The following is a 17,655-nucleotide window of genomic DNA, read 5'->3' as shown; positions in this document are numbered from 1 at the left end:
TACCTCTCTTTGCACAGCACATAGTTAATTAAACTCACTCCCACAACAGGCAAGTGACGGCCAACAACTTGGATGACTTTAAAAGAGTGTCAAGAGAAATTCATGGAGGGCAGGGTTATTAACCCTGATGGTTATGTTCTACTTCCAATATCAGAGGCAGTATTCTTCTGAATACCAGTCACTGGAAACTGCAGGAGGCGAGAGTGCTCTGGCACTCAGGTCCTGTTTGCTGGCTTCCCACAGGCATCTAGTTGGGCAAATCCCAGCTCTATGTGGAGATGCTGCAGACTGATCCTAGGACCTTCTGCATGCAAGTCATATGCTCCTTCACCCAGGCACAGCCTTTCATGAGGCTTACTTGCAAGTCAGTGTACTTAGGACTGAAACACCCATAGGGCTGAAAAGGTTACAGCAGTATATACCAAAAAAATTAGTAAGCAGACAAAAAGGGGGACAGGTAAAATGTATGAGAAACTGATCCTCAGTGTTCACTTATGCAACAGTCCTCCCAGTTTCCTGGGAATAAGCCCCACTGAGCTCAATTGAGTTTACTTAGAAGGAAACCTATCTAAGGTTCATATTGTTACTGAGTTTGTTACTGAGCGCAATGCTACGCATGTTTTCTCATAGGCAAGTCTACTCTGTTCAGAAACATCGCCCAAGGCCGGCCGCCTTAAAGGGCTTAGTAACAGAAATGAAAACCGCAGGCTGTATTCACACAGCTATCGCGTAATTCAGAGCCGCCATCGCCACAGATCAAAGAAAATAAAGCCTCTTCCCCTTTATAGGGCGCTTGCTGACGCCTCTAATCCCGAAACAGCAGTCGCAGAGACCAATTCCTCCCTATGGGCGTCTCTGGTGCCTCTAGTGACATGGCGGCAGCACAGGCCGGCAGGAAGCGTCTCACTTCCGTTTAGTGCTACGACCGTAAGGGCGCCGCTAACTATGCGGTTTCTGGTTGGCTATGCCTTGCGTCCAATGAGAAACCCGGTTGTTGGAGAGTACTGGGAAGAACCCCGCGCCGTAGGCTCCTCCCTTTCCTTTTTGCTATCGCCGTCGTAGAGAGCGCACGTCCAGAGGCCCGAAGTGAGTAGGCTTGGGGGGTTTCTTTTACTCCGCGCCCCCCTTTTTTGTAATGGATGCGTCCAGGACGCGCTTAGATTCCATCTCCACCGCCTGCCGTTCCGCGGGTTTATAAGCCGGGCAGCCCGGGTAGGCGATACCATGTGAGCCAGGGTGGAGGGGGTGACATGGCGGCCATGTGCTTCCTGATCCAGGTTAGGGAAGGCCCGGCTAGGAAGGAGAGGAGCCTGTGATCGTGGTGGTCTGTGACGAAAGGATGCGGAGGGCATATCATACCCTAGAAACTGCGAAGGCGATTGGAGTGCTTTAGAAGCCTCCCGGGCAAAAAGGGCGAGTGGAGGTGGTGGGGAGCAGCCCCCCCATTCCGATTTAAAATAAAAATTTAGAGATTGCAACAAGTGGGTGAAGATGCTTTTTCGCCCTGGTAAGCGACCGTAGTGCATTAGGTTTTCGCATTTCCGGCTTGTTCTGGCGATGGAAAGTTGAAACTTAAAAATCTTAGCGGCATGGCGGCTTTGTCCGACGTGAATGTGGGAGTTGTGATGGTAGCACGTGTCTCCCGTTAGGGGGCTTATTTTTAGAAGGCCCTGAATTGAAATCGTTAATTTTTTTATAGCCCCCCTTTCCGCCCAAGTTAAATATTTAATTTGCAGTTGAGAGAACATATTGTGTGTTGTAATGTAAGAAGAGGCTGCCTTATACCAAGTCAGGCTGTTTGTTCATCTGCCACAGTATTGTCCAGTCGTGAATAGTGGTGGTACTGCAGTGTTTGGTAAAGAATAGTAGCATTCACTACTAGATACTTTTTAAAATAAAAGTAGTAGTGTCAGGAATTGAACCTGGTGTTTTCTGCAGGCGAAGCATGTGCTCTAAATAGGAGTTACTTCCTGGATGCCCCTAATATGAAATACATAAGGGTAGTTCTTAAGCATAGATGTATCAAAAATTAAGAGGGCAGCCGTGCATACTCCCCTGGAACTTTAGGTGGTGTCATCCATTTTAAAACTTACTGGACTGTCATATGTATTAAACACAGGAAAAATCATCTGCTGTTCAAATAAGTATCAGCCATTTTTTAAAAAAACAACAACCCTGCCTTATTTTTTCTTTCCCAGAATGCGCTACGTTGCAGCTTACCTTCTTGCTGTCCTTGGGGGCAATGAGACCCCAAGCTCAAAAGACTTAAAGAAAATTCTTGACAGTGTAGGCATTGAGACGGACGATGAACGTGTGAATAAGGTGAGTGACAGATAGGTGTGCAGTGTGGCATAAATGCCATTCATTGAGAAGACTACACTGGACCACAAGCCCCTTATCACCCAAAGAGAGACTATGCAAAATGAAGGCTTGAAGAATGTTGTTATTGGTTCCTATTTCACAAGTATTCTCTGGATATTCCCTGTGCACCTCTCAGCTGCTTTGGGGCTAACTTTCAGTGTCCAGAATGAATTGGAGTAACTCTAATATTATACTGCATATCCTGTAGTAATGAGACTTCCATTTGTGTACTGAAGATCACAGGGTGGTTTATAGTATTAAAATAAATGAGATCACAAAATACATAGAAAATTAACCAATAACCCCCTCTCCCACAAACATATTTCAGACACCATAGATTGTGTAAGCAGCCAAAGGCCTGGTTATAAAAGTCGTCTTCTGAGCTAGATCTACAGTTCAGTGTTGCATCTTTCTTTGGCTTCTGGACTTAATGCCAACAGGAAGGAAGAGCAGATTGCAAGCTGCCATAGCTCAGTTCTGTGTGTGCTATATCTGTCTTTTCTAGTATTAAGATTGGGACAACTGGTAGTCATGCAGAATTTGTACAGCATAAAAAGAAATGCAAATTAAAGTTTTCTCTCTTGAACTTTACTATGGTAAACAACCTAAATGAGCTAATCAGCAATGAAAAAACACCTTTGCTTAATGAAAGGGCATCACTTTTTTAGACAGAAGGTTAATTTTTAAAAGTCCCAATGTTTTGGCTTGGTAGTTTTTCAGCCATTATTAGTAGTTTCTACCAGCCTTCCCTGGTTTCAATCACTCCATGATAGACTTTTAAGAAATCCATCTGCCTTCTCAAAAGCCCAGCAAGCATAATGGGAAACTGTTGATATCCCCCACCCAAGGAAATATGGGGCTTGTATAAAAACAATTCAGTTATTTGAGTTCTTGACTCAAAAGAGATTCCAGATGAATATCATGCTGTGCTTGGTAAGAGGTTATTTTATTCCCACTTGGATAGCTAATCTGCTTGACTGTAGCTAACCAAAAGTGCCCTGGGGATCACTATATTTTTTGTGCAAAGCTGCAATAACGCATCTGAGAAGATGGTAATCTCTTTCTGAGTTCAGTGTGGCACAGTGCAGTCACCCCAGGGCAGCTCTAGGCAAGACCAATTGCATTTTTTAAAAAGTGTTTTGAGTTGCTTCAGTTTCGCAGTATTTTGGCCACAGTTGTTAATTCTTTAGTTCCCTGCACTTAGAATCTTTTTAGGTAACACTTTTCAACTTGCTTCCCACAGGTCATTAGTGAGCTGAATGGGAAAAACATTGAAGATGTCATCTCCCAAGGTGAGTTTAAAATGGAGACAGGTTTGAAAGGGACCATGAGTCCCTCTTTGGCACTGAGAGGTCACTAGTTCAGAGGTATTTAACTATTTTGCTTACAGCAGAGAGGGTTGTTGGGAGTGAAATTACCACAGCAACATAATTCAATCTTGAAATAGTCAAGTGGCCAAATTTTAAAACTGTAATTACTCAGCATAGCAAATGGCAATCCAGAGTGTAATCAACAAATATGTGTGGCATTAATGGAATATGCTTGGAAATGTAAGGGTCCATCCTAATTCCTACAGGCTCATGCTGGTGCCTGCTGGGTTTCGCTGGTGGACTACATTAATTTGGGGAAACCCTCATAAAAATAGGCACTTGTTACCTGTTTGTATAGAGGATGTTCTCAACAAATCGCTGTTTAAAAACCAGCATTGCCTTCTGGGGGGGGGGGGGAATATTGCTGGTTGAATGGGTCTCTAAAAAGAATAACAATTTCTGTCTTGCCAGTTTGCTCTATTAAAGTCTTCTGCTGCCATCTTGCTCCCTCCATGCCTCCTTCTGTGATAAAATAATGAAGCTATTTGTCTTAGTCCCAACTTCATACCCCTCTTCCATCTCCCTCAAGCTATCTTGCTTGGTGAGATGACCACCCTACTAGCATCTCCCCGCATTTCCTTAATCCTGTCTGCCCTTCACCTTCTCCTTACATCTTAACACCAATACTTGGAATATATGGGTTGCATTTCAGGTATATATCAACATCCTCCTCCTTTACTGGCCAACTTTTTTCTGCCCTCTGCCTCTGGACTTTTTTGTTGGTAATCAAGGTGTGTGTATCACACACACACACCCCCGGATCACCAACAAAAAATAATGCATATCCAAACCTAAATTTTGCCCCAGCAACAACAATACTGATGATGATCCCTGGGGAGGATGTCAAAGGTCTTCTTGTGCTCTTTGTAGCATCCACCTTGTAGACCAGCGGTGAAGCCTTGGCTTTATTTTGGATTGTTCCCTAACACCCCCCATTGTTAAGTCATGTCAATCAACATTGTAAAACGTTCTGGTTTGGTCATCTCCCAACCTGATTATAGTAAGCTTCTATGTTGTTTCCCCATGTCATTCTGCCCTCCACTCCATGTAGAACTCTATGCCACCCATTGAACTCCTCTTGAATGCCAGCACAGTGTCACTACCTCTCTTCCTGGGAAGCCCTTCTGAACCCCACATCCCTGTGTGATCACACACGCCTCCATTTTTGTTTCCACTGGCAAAATGCTGGAACCTCCTTTCAGGAAGGACTTGCATCTTGGGCTATTAGGTGCCATGTAAATTGTTGGTGCTGAATACATAGTCATAGTTACTACAATGATATGGCTGCTCCTGTTACTATAACAGCTATATCCTTGATTATCTGATAATGTTGATGTGTCTAGATGCCTGCAGGAAAACTGGTACAGTAAACTACAGGACTTGTTAATGCTTATATGAGGCCCTTTGTATTTGTTTTAAATAAAGGGTTTTTTTGTACACTTAAATTACTTCTTGGCTCTGCTGTTACACATACTCTTTTCTGAGAATATGCTGAATGGTTATAAAATGTGTTTACTGTTCTGGCTCCAGGAATACCATGCAATTGTTTGGATTTATATTCCTAGAAACAAAGAAGAGGCATTTCCCCCACTGACGTGCTTGTTCTCACAAGGGAAATAGTATATTGCCAACTTCCCTGGAACTGTTGGCATTAATTGGTAGCTAGTCTTTAAATCTCTAGGGTCCATTCATCATGTAACTTCTGTAGTTGCACAGTGTACTCCTTACCACAGTTCTAAGTTTGGCTTCATGCTGCTAATGGGAACAAAAGGTTCCCACTGGTTGCATGGGAGAAGGGCATTGAAGGACCAGTTGGCCTGGTTTATATGCAGAAACTAGGCTGATAGAATATTAAGACTTCCTTTTCTGGCACCTGGTGTGAGTTTGGTGGTCAACTGAAGTTGATCACTGGTATTGTGTCAATAGCCTGTGGTGTCTGATGTATTGGGGGCCAACAACCTGAGGCGCTTGTGACAAAACTGGTCTTCTAAAGTGCTAGGCAAAAGTTCATCCTTCTGTTACTCCCTTTATCAGAAATGGACTGGGGCAGGAAGGGGGGAAAGGGTTGGGCAGTAGGGAACACTGCAGAATTGGGGGGTTTGTCCTCAGGTTTCTCTCTCGTTGGCTTCATATACAGTTCTTCATTTTCCTTGTTAATGTCCCCCAGGTAACAGCAAGCTTGCCAGCATGCCAGTTGGTGGGGCTGTAGCAGTTTCTGCTGGAGGTTCTGCTGCTCCTGCTGCAGGTGCTGCACCAGCAGCTGGTAAGTATAATGGATCATGAAAAGGAAGGTTGGGTGGGCAGGCAGGCATCAAGCGGGAGAAAACTTCTAGAGAGGAATCCAAAAACTTGGTAATTTCACGTTGAGTAGCCACAGTCTATGAGATTAACTGAACAACTCGTATGATATGAGTTGTTACTTTATGACTTGGTTCCATTTGGAAACATTGCCCAGTTCGACATTAAAAAAATGTCTTGGCAATAGCTCTTTCAGTTGTAAGGAAAACATTATTGCAAGGTAATGTTCTAGCTCAGACTTCAGATACATTCTCTTCAGCTATGATACTCTGATTTGGTATGGATGCTGAGACCCAGCCAATCTTCTCTGCTTTCTTTTTACTGTACCTTTTTGCTTATTTGCAGTAGGCAATGTTGGCATATTGTAACATGGGGTTACTAAGTGCAGTGAGACGACATATGGCCTACATGAGTGCTGAACCTAATACAACTTGTTGATGAGCAGTGTCTGCCTTCAGCTATTTGCATCATAACTTTCTTTGGATTTTCTTCTAACTCCAGATTGGTTGACCCTCACACCTCATCTTTAAGGCAGCTGCAGCTGTAGTGGTGATGGGGACATGTGATGTTCTGGGTGTTTCCTGAGCTACAGCTTGCATCACCCCTTGCCATTGACCATGTTGGAGGGAGTTGAACAATGTCTGAGGGCCATAGATTCCCCACCACTAGTATATAGAATTAGCCTATAAAAATGCTGTTTTGAGAGTTGTCTGCTAAACTGTCTATATCTACTTGTCTTTTCAGTGGAGGAGAAGAAAGAAGAAAAGAAAGAAGAGTCTGAAGAATCTGATGATGATATGGGATTTGGGCTGTTCGATTAAACTTTTGTTGAGGGCTAATCTATAATAAAATTTGGTTAAAATATTGTTTTGTTGTGGCGTACTTGATAAGCTTCCTTGCTTTCTGCATGTACAGTGTTCTGAATCATTTGGTAATTCTTTAGAAGTAGCATCTTGTGATAAAGTTACAACTCTTGTTATTGTTTTGTGAATTACGGATTTTCTAGAGTGGTTCAAAGCTGTTTGGGATTAACATAAAGTGAGCAATTCGATGCTATTTAACTCTGCTAAGAGATTAAAAATAGGTTTTTCCGCAACAAAAAAGTTTTTGCAGTAACTAAAATATTTGGAATAGAAATAGGCTGATAAGGATGTAGGCAGAACCTTTTATAAAAACCAGGAGGCAGCTTGTTCATGCTTTCACACCTTAAATGTGATGGCCCCACGTGCCATGAAATATATTTAAAATACATTTAAATTAGGGTTGCCATATTTCAAAAAGTGAAAATCTGGACACAATAGTTGAATTATTATTTTTTTGCAAGAACTCAAAAAAGTGGGGTTTTTTGCTGTTTTTTAGGAAAATCGGCAAAAACCCAACACTTCCAATATGGGATGCCATATGTCCAGGTTTTTCCATACATTTTAACAGCTTACGGAAAATTCCGCCTAGACACCATTTTCAACAGACTAATCCCAGCTATGTCCAGGGATTTCCGGATATATGATAGACCTATTTAAATATATTTAGAATACAGGGCAGCTGAAATCCTCCAGCAGGTTTTCAACCCCTGCTTTAAAGAGTGATGGCCATGGCAGAAAAATCAGTCCATGTAACACATGCATTGCATACACTCAATATTATACTGGCCCTTGCCTCCCAAATATGAAGTAGAAAAAATGGATATAGTAAAGTGATGACCAAACCAAAGTGGCATAACCTCATAAATTGATGAAAAATTCTAATTTGAACCCAGATTGGTGCCGTTTGGTATCTTGTCTGTTTTGTGGCCTTCATGAAGCAAAATAATTGCACTACAGTTCTTCAAGTGATAGGGAGTGTAAAGTGAGCTAAGAGTTGGAAGGGACCCTGGGGATCATCTGGTCCAGCCCCTGCAATGCAGGGATATGCACCTGTCCCTTATGGGAATTAACATGCAACCTTGGTGTTCTCAGCACCACACTTGTGTCCAGTACCTTGGAATACAGATGTAGCTGACTTGGTCCACTCACCTAAGATAGGGTATTTTTTAATAATTTTTTTCTTGAAGACTGTTAGGAAACTTTTGAAAGTACCATCCAGTAACACAACATACATAACTTCGCTTCTTTAATACATAGGTATTGCACCATGTTACAAGAGATTATACAAAATGCAGCAATTATGTAAACAACTAGATACTTTTTCCTCAGAGTGCATATGCTTGTAAAAATGCAATGCACTGCATAAAAGGAAACTGCTGCCATAGAGTTCTAAATATTGGCACAGAAACAAAAACAGCTATAATAAGTGCCTTGGGCAAAGTGCAAAGGCAACCCTATAATGGACTATGGACTTCTTAGCTAGTCTTGAGTAAAAGCTGGCTGGTTCCTAATTCCAGTGAAGTTTGGATATTTTTGCATCATGTTTTTAAAAGGATGGGAAAATTCTGTGGCCACACTATAATGTTTTCATATGTAGGCAGCAAGCAAGGCATAGTTGTTTACATTTCTTTCAACGGGTTTGAGACAGCAGCAGGATCTTACTGAATAGGAGAGGTCTATTATGAGCTCCACTCACAGTGCCAGATATTCAGCCTATGAACAAGCGTGTGACTTAAGGAATAATATACTGTAAATGAAAATATGGTTTAGAGAACATTGGTGTGGCTTCTGACTGAAAGAGCTGACTTTGGGAGAAATGCACACACACCATTATTGTTTGTCGACCTCTCCCTCTTGTTTCTGTAGACTATTATCACAATGGATTTCTAATCACATTCCCTGCCCCTCCTCTAGAGTCCAATGCCATTTATAGATAGACAGAACAATATGTAGACAGAACAATATGTAAAATAATAACTTCAGCAGTGTTATTAAAACAAAAATGTATTTCAGAGGATCAGAGTTGAATTCCAAAGATTCACTAGAGGCTCCAGGTAAAGTACACCTTTAATCTTTGGCTTGCTATTGATTACATTTCAGTTCTACAAGGTACCATTTCTCATATACGCTTACATAGATAGTTAGACCACTGCAACCACACACAACACAACCCACCTGCCATATCTAGTTACCTTCACGAGTCCAAACCTTTTGTTGAAAGTATTCCAGCTGGCCTAGGTATCAGTTCATAAATTTTCTGCTTCCACTTTCTAACTTATAGTTTGACTGACAACAAAGGGGTGGTGAAAGTAAATGGAAAGATGCTAAAACCCTATGAAGTAATCTTGGGTAGTAGGCATCTATAGGACCTTCAGGATTTTTGACAAATAATTGGTACATTTCATAATCACTGGAGAATTAGTACGTGGCCTCCAGTATACTGGACTACAACTCCCATCATTGTATTTTAATTGTATTTTAATTTTGTTTTTAAGTTGTAATCATTCAACTTGTTTTTATTATTGCTTGTAAGCCGCCCTGAGCCCGGCCTTGGCTGGGGAGGGCGGGGTATAAATAAAAATTATTATTATTATTATTATCTGTGATGGTTTCATCTGCTAAATTTCAACTTGGAATGCAACTTAAAAGGCATGTCTGCATTGCCTCCCTAACACTCATTGGTGGGACAAACAGGATTGCTGAGGAATTATTTTAATTATTTCCTCCATTCCATTTCATGCTAGCATACAAGGAAAGGTAACAACTTGTAATTAATAGATCATGTACTGATGTTGTTTAATAGCAAATGTCTCTTTAAAAGATCCCAATTAGTATGGATAATCTCAACTAGATTGCCCAGTTAAATTATCCTTTGATAATTATCCAAATGAATTGCAATGTTCATGCTGATAATTAACAGTACTAATCTGGTGTGTGAGATCACACTCGCTTTCAGTATTCTCATTTTGGCTGTAGACTTGGCCAAAGATGAAGCCTGAGCACCAGGTTCCCTTCTCATTTTAGTTGATGTAGATTAAGTAGGCATTGATTTTATTTTCATTTTAGTATCACAGGCCAAACTGATGTGTGATGATTGGATCCACTGTAGGGAAGATGCAAAATGGATCAGCGTATCACCACGTGGGATGGGGGTGGTTATTTCTTTGGAAAACATTCTTCCCACCCCTTGCTGCTAAGTGATGCAAATTTTCTGTGTAGAAAAATAAGATCCCAGCCCCCAGACCAGTGTATCAAAAACAGAGCAGCCTGGAGAACATGGGAACTGGCTGTTCTCACTTTACATTAGTCCCTGAGACCCCAATTTTAAAAAGAAATGGTTAACATCTGAATGCCTACTTTTGAAACACAGGCAGCATGACAAGCAAACAGTAAAGAAAAACAATGGGATCTCTCTAGTTAGCTTGCTGCTATTTGGACAGAACTGCTAACCCAGACCTTTTCTGTCTAGTCTCTCTGTTCCAACAGATACACTGGGCTGGTTCGCATATAATACTAAGTCAAACCATGGCCAAGCATGAATGAGTGAGTGAGTGAGGGGGTCACAGTCACCCTTCATTCTAGCAATGCTGCAAATGGATATGACAACAAGACTCATTACACTTGGCCACTGGCTATAATGGCTGGTGAGAGTTGTAATCCAAGAACATTTGGAGGGTCACATGTTCCCCATCCCTGGTTTAAAGACCAACAGATTTGTTGTGGCATACATTTTTATGAAACCAAGCCTGCTTTGCCACTTCATGCATCTGATTACCGGTAAGTGGACTCTAACCCACCAAAGGATATGCTAAAATAAATCGCTACCAAGGTGCTAATTACAAGGCATTTTTCTTGCCAGCTTTTTTTTTGCTGCATCAGACAAGCAGAGCAATCTTGTACATGTTTACTAGTCTTAGGCCCACTGTGTTTTATGACACTTCCTAGTAAGTCCCACAAGCTGGAGGAAGGTAGTGGTGCAGTCGGGCCATTTTAGACTCCGGACTTACTGGTTTGATAGCTCTCCCATTTATTACTTCACCTCTTCGCAAATGCTACAGCATTTGGGGGACCCTCCTCCTTATCCTGCTGAGGAGGGCACCCTAGCCTTGTCCAGAAGATGGTCTAACTTTACTTTTCCCCAAAACCACTTCCATAGCTGTCAACGTTTTCCTTTTTTTAAGGGAAATTCCCTTATTCCGAATAGGATTCCTCGCAAGAAAAGGGAAAAATTGACAGCTATGCTTAACACCCCAATCTCAGGTACGTTTATTTGGGACTCAGCTCCGTGGGGCTCTTTCTCAAGAAAACAAACGCAAGGAGACCACCCTCTTCTGAGCCTCGCCCTTCAAATCCCCGACCCCCAGCCTGGCAAACACAGCAGCCTTCCCTCTGCGCACCACATACGTACCCTTTAACCTCCAGTGTGTACACGCGCGTCACCATAACACGCCTGAGGCAACCGCAATGCGCGAGACCTTCAAACTTGGCTTCCTGGGAAAGCCAAGGGTCTCTCCCAAAACAAGCATATCTGGGTCGAAAGCTACAGCAGCGGCGCTTGCGAAGAGGACGCCCCCCAGATGCGCGCTCCAGGCGCCCCCGCGATTGGATGCCGCCTCGGAACGCCCTCGAGCTTTCTGGGAAATACTCCCAAGCGGCGGGTTGCTGGAGCCGCTTGGCGAAGCCCGCCCACCCCCCGTCCTAGGTTGGTGCGCGCCCGTCCCCCGAAGCCTTTCGGCGCCCTCCGACTCCACCTTCCGAGGGGGCGTGGAGAGTGTCGCCACCGCCTCTGCGCAGCAGCCATTAGCCGCTCGCTGGCGTCGTGGGATTGTGACCAAGCGGGACTCCTCCCCGCTGCTGGCGCGCACCCGATATAACGCTTCCCTCCCGGCCGTCGGCGCTCAGGTGGAGTTTGCGGCGACTAGAGAGAAGGCGGAAGAAGCGAGTGGCAGCGCGGCGACCACCGAGAGAAACCCCTTCCTGCACGCCAGGCGCTGAGAAGGAGCCAGGCAGGGCGAGCCACAGAAGCTGCCCGGGAGTGCCCAGCCCCGCGCCGGGAGAGCTCGCTCCGTGTCCCTCTTACTCCCCGCCTCGCCCCGCATCCGTGAGGGCGTGCGAGGAAGAGGAGGTGGTTGTTGTTGTGAGGCGATGTACCCTCTGGGCTCCACCTGGAATATCTCCTTCGCGGGCTGCGGGTTCTTGGGGGTGTACCACATCGGGGTCGCCAGCTGCCTCCAAGAGCACGCGCCTTTCTTGGTGGCGAATGCCAAGAACATTTATGGCGCCTCGGCCGGAGCCCTGACGGCTACAGCCCTGGTCACTGGAGCCTGCCTAGGTAAGGAGCCTGCCTGTGTCATCCGGTGCCTTTGCGTTCCCCTTCTGCGCGGTGGGTGGAAAGCAAAAACAGACTACTGGGAGAGGGGCGCCTTCCTGTCAGTCCTGCCGCTTTCCCTTTCCTTCTGAAGGAGGAATCCAGATGACAACGCGCGCCCCCAACCACCGAAACTAATGGGTGGGTCGTGGGTGTGCTTTTTTCAGCGGTGACACACGCAGAGGCGGGGCGGGGGGGACAGACACACACATACCGCTTATTTGATCCGCAGAACGGATGACTCTCACCTTTTCTGGTTCACGTGAACCTGCCTCATGCTGAGTCAGACCTTAGTACTGCATGGAAAACATACGCTCTTTTGCTGAACCATGCCTTTTTCTCTTCCTTGTTATTAATGTGTCACTTGGGTGTGGGTAGGTACAGGCTTGGATTCTGTTTAAAAGGTTTGCATACTTCTGCTCTTCTGTGGAGATCTCAGGGTTGTTTACAAAAACAATATAAAACTGAAATAATGTGTTTTATGTGTTGACTGTTTTCATTTTAAAATGTAATAAAATAAAACTCAAAAAAAAATTAATTGTCTTTACCTCGTACCTAAAAGACAACAATTTTGGCACCGGCAAGGCCTCTGGGGAGGGTATTGCTCCCTGGGTTTCACCTGCCTTACTTTACTTGGATGGTGTGGGGCCCTGGAAAGATGATCTCGAGGCACAGATAAGTTGATATAGGAGCAGGTGTTTCTTCAGGTACCTGAGCCCTAATTTATGTAGTGCTTCAAAATGGACTGGAAGCCATGGAAGTTATTTCAATGCTGGGAAGTTAAGTTTCTACCAAGCAGACTGAGGCAATAGCTTAGTACCTGTTTTTGAACTACCCAAAGGTTCTGAATTGTCTTCAAAGCAGCATGTACAATGCAACACAGTACTCAACCCCAGTGTGTGTGTGTGTGTATACAGGGTGAGTCCTTTAAGAGAGGCCCCATGGATACGGAGTACACATGTTCCACGGGGCCTCTTTTAAAAGACTCACCCTGTGTATATATATTGTTATGAATCTGTGGGTGCAAGACACCCTTCCTTCTTGGGACCAATTGTTGTTGGCATCTGTCTGTCTTGAAAGACAATGAAGTGTGCATTTGGGGGTGAAGTCAGATGGACTACCTTCTCAGGCAGATGAGTCCCACCTGCCCCACACTTCCCTCTACAGCAGGGGTCAGCAACCTAAGGCCCATGGGCCGGAAGCAACCCGTGGAGGTCGTTTGACCAGCCCGCAAGCTGCCCTCGAACCGAGCTGCCTGCTTGTGCACTGCGCTAAACCGGCTCAGGGACTTGCTTCCACAGCACCAAAAATCGCATCTGCACAGACGCAGATGCCAAATATCAGCAAAAACATATTCTCATAGTAGCATCTCAAAAGCATTTTGCCCTTCCCTAAATATTCATTCATAGTCTTTGGGCTTCATGGATTCAGACCTATGCTTTCTACCATATCTTATAAGTGGTGTTGTTTTGTTAATCTTGATTTATTATTTGCTTATCTCTCCGGGAACCTGGAACACAATAAAGCTGCATGTCCTCTAAGTTAGATCATCTGTTTGTTTTCAAGCCCTCTGTATGCACACTATCTGAAAGGGAGTGTGGTGTGCATTAGGGGGCACTAACTGTCCTTTAAAAGGATAGTTAGTATTTGTTTTTACCTTCAAAATTGTCTCTCGTGGAATTCTCATAAAGCTTTCTTATAAAGTGGTTTTTTTTAAAAAAAAAGAGGTTTCTAAGGCTGCAATACTGTACTGTGGCTTAATTCTGAGTAAATATTCTTAGAATTGGGCAGCAAGAATCCTCCTTGAAACATGAGCTTAGTCTGTGCTGGACTGAAGGAAACAAGATGTGAATTGCCAACTGCCAGCTCTGGACTAGGTGACTCCAAGGTCCATTCCAACCCTAAAATTATGTGATTATTTCCTTCTCGGTTGCAGGGATTTTGTGCCCTTAAGACCCTAACAGATAGAAATCCAGCAGATAAAACAGAGCCTTTGTTTGTTGGGAAAACCTTTCATTGCTAATTTTTTATTTGACCTGCAGCAACTGAAGGCCCAAAGGGTATGCCAGGGAAACAAGGCAGGGGGTGGGTCAGTTCATTTGCTGGCTCTGTATGCAGCCCTGAGTAGTGAATGCACAAGTACTGTACTTTTGTTCGGGCTTATTCCTCTGGTATGACAGGATAATCTCATTATTCTGCATGTAGGGGCAACACACAGCTTTGTCGCAGAGCACTTTGCTTTGCAAATAGAGGTTTCCTGATTCAGTCTCTGCTCTGGCATTGCCTGTTAAACAGGGGACTTGACTAGCTGGTGATAAGGAAATACCCTTTTTTGCCTTAGACTTCAAAGAACTACTGTACTGCTTATCGGAGTAGCCAGTGCTGAACTAGTTAGACTAGTGGTCTTGCTCGTTATATAAGGTAGCTTTCTGTATTCCCAAACTGAGACCTGGTGGTAAGCAAGCACAGGGCTGAGCTTTCGCTAGTGGCATCGCGGGAGGGGGGGCGCCCCGGGTGCCATGTCTGGGGGTGGTGACAAGAAGGCACCCCGCGGGGTGCTCGCACTGCCACAGCTGCATGTGGAGGATACTCCGTTCACAGCTGCAGCCGCGAGCAGAGGATCCCGCCATCGTCCATATGTTGTTCGAGTGGTGCTGGTCGCAAACCGCTATGTACAACGCATGTGCGCTCTCATGCGCATGCACTCTACATAGCGACACCACGCATGCGTCATATGTAGCGGCGCAACGAGTGCGCAGCCGGTGGTTTGCCCCGCCCCGGGTGTTGGTTAGCCTTTGTTTGCCCCTGGCTTTCGCCAAGACTAATTCCTAACTATAGAATAGCTAGGAAGTTCGCTGGTTTCAGCTTTCCCCATTGCATAGTTACAGAACATTGCTTCTGGTGACTTTCTTTTAGGCCATTCCTGCTAGTGGGTAGGGGTCTATTTGGGAAGAAGTAGGAAAGCATAATACGTGTTCAGTGCAAGTGGCAATGAAATGACATAACCTTTCGTACATCATGTGAATGTTTACCATGAGTGCACACTTGCCAATGAACAGCAACCAATCCCGGCTCTTGAATGAGTCTTTCCTACATGTTTTACACATACAGTACTGTACATGCAAATTTGCTGCTCACACCCATCTATTCCTTTTGCTGTCCATTCACCAATATAAATACCTATAAGCTTTAAAACATGGGTGGCTTATCGCCACATTAATTGTGTCACTTTATCATCAGTAAGAACAGTGTTCAAGTGGCCACTTATTTTAATCTTGCTTGTAATCTTACTGGTAAGCAAAATTAGGCAAACCATTCTGTCATGGAGATTGTACCTTGTGCTGTAATTGCTGGTGATAATGAACATACTTTTGTACTTTGTTTTGTGATTAGTCATTTGAAAGATTCCCTTTCAATTCCATTGGTAATTTAATCAGCTTTGGTGAACAAGAACAGTGTAGAGAAAGTTTTCAACCATTTTTTAGAATGCTTAAAAAAAAGACGTGTTTGCTGCCATGGGCTCCTTCAGGAAGAAGGGCAGGATGTAAATTGTATTCTTACAGCTTTTGCCATTCTGGGGCCCTCCAGATGTTCTGAACTAGAACTTCCATCACTGCAGAGCACAGAGTTGCCCAAAATGCCTGGAGAGCACCTGGATGGTGCAGGCTGTTTTACACACAAGTGCACACTGGTAATCTAATCTTCATTTATCATTGCCCACCTACACTAGGAGCCATATATGTACATTCATCCCATGGATTCTGGATCAAACACTTCTTTAAAAAGCAAATGGCAGCTGAAACAGCCCAATGAGATATAAAGTGTAGCTATGAACTTTGTAGAGGTAGAAACAACAGGAACCCAGGCTTGTTTTGTTAATTAAAAATACCTTTACAAAGTGAGTGATACTAATGAGCATCTAGAAACTTCCAGGTGTAAACTTATTAAGATGCACCCCATAGAGTAACCAGACTTACTGGTTATGGGATATATAGTCTTGAAATGCATTTAAAGTGACGTTACATGCCTCTGAGCTCCAGTTGGAGTCACTCCCAATGAGAAACCTCAATATGTATGCATATTGTGTATGCATACAGTATCTGTTTTAATTGTGGCTCAGGAAAGGAAATCCATAATTAAGATTGCACAAATTTCTGTTAAAACAGACACAAACAAATTTAAAGCCTCTGCTGTTCACTTTGTATTGTATTTGTTATTTATTCAGTAAGCTGTACTATATCCCTGAATACAAAGTGGATGGGAGATAAAGCCCTGGATGTTGCTTTCAAAATCCACAAGTTCATAATTACGGTAGGTTCCTGCCAGCTCCTTCCCAAAAATCTATCTTGCAGATTCCATACTGGTTGCATTATATGGACACTTTCATTGTCACTCTTTTATGGAGGAAGAACAAACTTGCATTTGCCCTTAGAAAGCTGTTTTTCTTTCTAGGGAGGTGAATGAGAGGGGGTAGAGAGGATGTGTTCACACTCCTGTTTTCTGTGCATTCCCAGTTCTGGGGTTTTGATCCAGAACACAACATTAACTCAATATGTATCCTGTATTTTGTTATGAAATACTGCCATTTGATGCATTGTTTCTCAAACCAGCTTCACACTGATTGGAGTCCTTAAGCCCAGTGGTGGAAGAAAAGGAGTGCGGGGGGAGCACACCGCCCCTGGCAGTGCAATCCCAGTGGGGTGCCATCGCGGCTGCCCCCCTCCCCCGGTGCTGGGCACCACGCCCCTGCAGGCGGCGTTCCCTGCCCCCAGGATGTGTGCCATGCCCCTGCGGGCAGTGAAGGCTTCCAGTGCTGCCTGTGAACATGTACCCTGACTGTAAGAAATTGTTGATCTGTTAAAGAGCACTTAATTGGTTTTCTGCCAGAATAGATAATATTGCTATTTAGGGCTTCTAGGAACAGTTTGGCACATACACATTGATTATCCTATGCTCTCTAAGGCTTAGAACCATAGAACTGTAGAGTTGGAAAATACCCTCAGGGTCATCTAGCCAACCCCCTGCAATGCAAGAATCCTGCCCACAACCGTCCCTGGGTTGCTGGTTAACAGCCAGATGCACTGACCAATTCCACCACTAAGCACCATTGAGTTTTCACACTGGGAATGACTTTTTAACATTTAGACACGCTACTCACAACTAGGCAAAGTTTCTCTAGGTCTGCAGATTTCTCTAGTTCTAAGGCTATAATTACCTGATAAGAGAAGAAGGGAAAGGCTAATGAAGGCTAAGGTGTGGATTTAGCAGGTGCCTTCTGTGCCAGCTTTTGAATGCCTGCTGCAAACTTTTCTATCCTGTCAAGCCTATGCAGGGAATTAAGAGTACATCCCCCACAATGGTCTATTGATGTTTGCATTTAATTTCTTTTTGCTTT

At 44.0% G+C, this 17,655-nt stretch overlaps 2 protein-coding genes across 3 annotated transcripts in view; both read left to right on the top strand.

Annotated features, from left to right (window-relative positions):
* The first annotated feature begins 936 nt into the window (after positions 1–936).
* On the top strand, positions 937–6,895 carry RPLP2 (ribosomal protein lateral stalk subunit P2). The gene is made up of 5 exons (XM_028734989.2): positions 937–1,086; positions 2,199–2,322; positions 3,605–3,653; positions 5,899–5,994; positions 6,774–6,895. The coding sequence occupies exons 2-5, from the start codon at positions 2,200–2,202 to the stop codon at positions 6,848–6,850; spliced, it is 345 nt and encodes a 114-aa protein (XP_028590822.1). The 5' UTR covers positions 937–1,086; position 2,199; the 3' UTR covers positions 6,851–6,895.
* A 4,837-nt stretch (positions 6,896–11,732) lies between these two features.
* PNPLA2 (patatin like domain 2, triacylglycerol lipase) overlaps positions 11,733–17,655 on the top strand; it is a 40,346-nt gene continuing 34,423 nt past the window's right edge. The window contains exon 1 of one of the 2 annotated variants that reach the window (XM_028734964.2): positions 11,733–12,224. In XM_028734964.2, the coding sequence (XP_028590797.1) occupies positions 12,038–12,224 (187 nt within the window). In that variant the 5' untranslated portion in view covers positions 11,733–12,037. The remainder of the gene's footprint in view (positions 12,225–17,655) is intronic. The other variant, XM_028734955.2, reaches the window with a different exon arrangement.

This window comes from Podarcis muralis, chromosome 1 (assembly GCF_964188315.1).
Source record: "Podarcis muralis chromosome 1, rPodMur119.hap1.1, whole genome shotgun sequence".
NCBI lineage: Eukaryota > Metazoa > Chordata > Lepidosauria > Squamata > Lacertidae > Podarcis > Podarcis muralis.
The sequence above is the reverse complement of the archived record's forward strand: the minus strand, read 5'-3'. Positions and strand labels throughout refer to the sequence as shown.